Source organism: Sciurus vulgaris (assembly GCF_902686455.1).
Source record: "Sciurus vulgaris genome assembly, chromosome: 6".
Classification (NCBI taxonomy): Eukaryota; Metazoa; Chordata; class Mammalia; order Rodentia; family Sciuridae; genus Sciurus; species Sciurus vulgaris.
Genome location: NC_136466.1, coordinates 42,314,736 through 42,317,015, shown reverse-complemented (window position 1 = coordinate 42,317,015; position 2,280 = coordinate 42,314,736). Strand labels below are relative to the sequence as shown.

General features: G+C 41.7%; 1 protein-coding gene across 1 annotated transcript; it reads right to left on the bottom strand.

Annotated features, from left to right (window-relative positions):
- Nucleotides 1-207: 207 nt before the first annotated feature.
- Nucleotides 208-1,567, bottom strand: LOC306664956 (neuropeptide Y receptor type 6; the record flags this gene model as incomplete). The annotated part of the gene is made up of 1 exon (XM_079146118.1): nt 208-1,567. The coding sequence occupies exon 1, from the start codon at nt 1,321-1,323 to the stop codon at nt 208-210; it is 1,116 nt and encodes a 371-aa protein (XP_079002244.1). The 5' UTR covers nt 1,324-1,567.
- Between the last annotated feature and the right edge of the window lie 713 nt (nt 1,568-2,280).

Below are 2,280 nucleotides of genomic sequence, written 5' to 3'. Positions count from 1 at the left end.
TCTTTTAAGAAAAGCAAAAGGGTTGATATATATGTCTCTCTGTGTTGGAGGGCGTTGGGGTTTATGAGACAGACAGTTTTGTCTGAAGCAAAACTGAGTACAAAGTTGCTATATTTTTGGTTTTGTTTCTACACTTTACCATATCCCCTACCACTTCCTCTCCATCTTTTATTGAAGAAGGACTTTGGCATGAAATGTTACTGATTTTTATATACCTGTTGGCAGGTGAGCCAGTTTTAAAGATCCTTTGGATTCATCCGTGTGCATAGTGGAGATGGCAATATTTTCATATCTTTCCCGAGGTGCAAAGCACCAACAGTGGTGAATAAACACCACCAGGTCCTTCTGGAAATTTTTGTTGAGAAAGCCATAAAAGAGAGGGTTTATGCATGTAGAAACCATAGCAACCAAATGGCAAACTACAAATACCAGGTCATGGTGGCAGCTCATCAACACCTCATGATACCAGTCAAAGATCACATTGAAGATGTTCAAGGGCAGCCAGCAGGCTCCAAATGTCACCACGATGGAGATCAGCATTGTGTTGATCCTCTTGTTCTCACTGAGCCGGGTCTCATTTTCCTTCTTCCAGTCTACTTTCCTGTTTCTCTTGCGGAGGCAGATAACAATCTTCAGGTAGCAGATGAGGATGAAGCCCAGAGGGACAAAATACTGTAGCATAAACAAAGAGGTGGAAAAGAGGAGCTGGTTCACTTTGGAGGGCCAGTTCTCTATACAGGCCACCCGGTGGGTATAGATGTCAGTGGGGAGAGAGAGGTTTCGAAAGGGCTCATCAGTGAGGTGGTAGGACAGGAACAAAGGAATAGACAACAGAAGGGAAATGAGCCAAATCAATGTGATGCCCCAATAGGCATGAGAAACCCTGGGCTTCCAGCCACGGGGGTTGACAATCAGCTGGTATCTTTCGATAGCAATTAATACAAGTGAGAATATGGACACAGAGATGGAGACACTCTGCACATAGGAAGTGAGTTTGCACATGGTGTCTCCAAATATCCAGTGGTCCATCAGAGTGTAGATTACTGTGAAAGGGATGCACATAATACACACCAGGATGTCAGAGAGGGACAGATTGGCGATCAGTATGTTGGTGACATTCTGAGCTTCTCTCTGCTTCTTAAAAATGATGATGATAAGAGAGAGGTTTCCAAAAAGACCCACGATTAAGACCACAGTATAGGCTATGAGTAGTAAGAATAAGGCGATAGAAGGGGGTTGACAGGACTCAAAGTAGAAAAATGCAGAGTTATTGCTCTTTGCACTGGTTTTGTTAGATGCTGGCTGGTTGAGGGAAGTTTCCATTATGTCAGTATGGTAAGAAGAGATTTTCTAAGCTTGCTTGGATTGGATTTTTACAATCAATCTTGGGAAGCACCTTGTTCTGAGGCTTCCAACGAGTAATTAGTAGTTTAATCTTCCCTGATCTCCGTCTGTGTTTGATGAACATATGAATGATTTGAGCATGTTCTTGAGGCCCTAAAAATTAAAAACAAGCCAGAATATTAATGCAAGTTCTGAACCATATGAATAATTCTGTAGGTGGAACAATGACCCAGAGGACATAGGCACATATCCAGTGGGTTCTGTGTACTTTTACCCTCCTCTTATCTCATCTCAGGGTCCATCAGCATAGTCTTTAGAGCTAGTGAGGCAGAGGCAGAAAATGTGAAGGCACCCTGTTAACTGTGTAAGACATCTCAAATATACATTTTCATCCCCATCAACATCTGTCTGGGTTTTTTTCAGGGTCCTCAAAGTATGTAGGCATTTTATCCATTAGACTGTAAAATCATAAGGAAAGGAATTATGCTGTGGAAGTCAAAGTACTGTGTTTGGAATTGGGGTTTATATGTTTGCATTCCCTCTAAAATTCATGTCCCAATACAACAGTATTAAGAACTGGAGCTGTTAGGAGGTGATTAGGCTACATGGGTTTTGTCCTCATGATGGATTAGTGCCTTATAAAAAGGGATTGAGGGAGTAAATTTTCCCCTTCTGTCATGTGAGGACATACAATTTTTCCTCACCAGAGAATGCAGCAACAACCATCCTGGAAACAGAAAGCAGCCTGTGACGGATCCCTTACTTGTTAGTACCTTGATCTTAAACTTGCCAGATCTCCACAACTGTAAGAAATAAATTTCCAAAGTTTATAAATTATCCAGTCTGGGGCATCTGTAGCACAAAGCTACTAAGATATGTTCAAATTAGAGCATCCCTATGTGGTATCTGTATGGCTTTGGCATAAGTCAATTATCT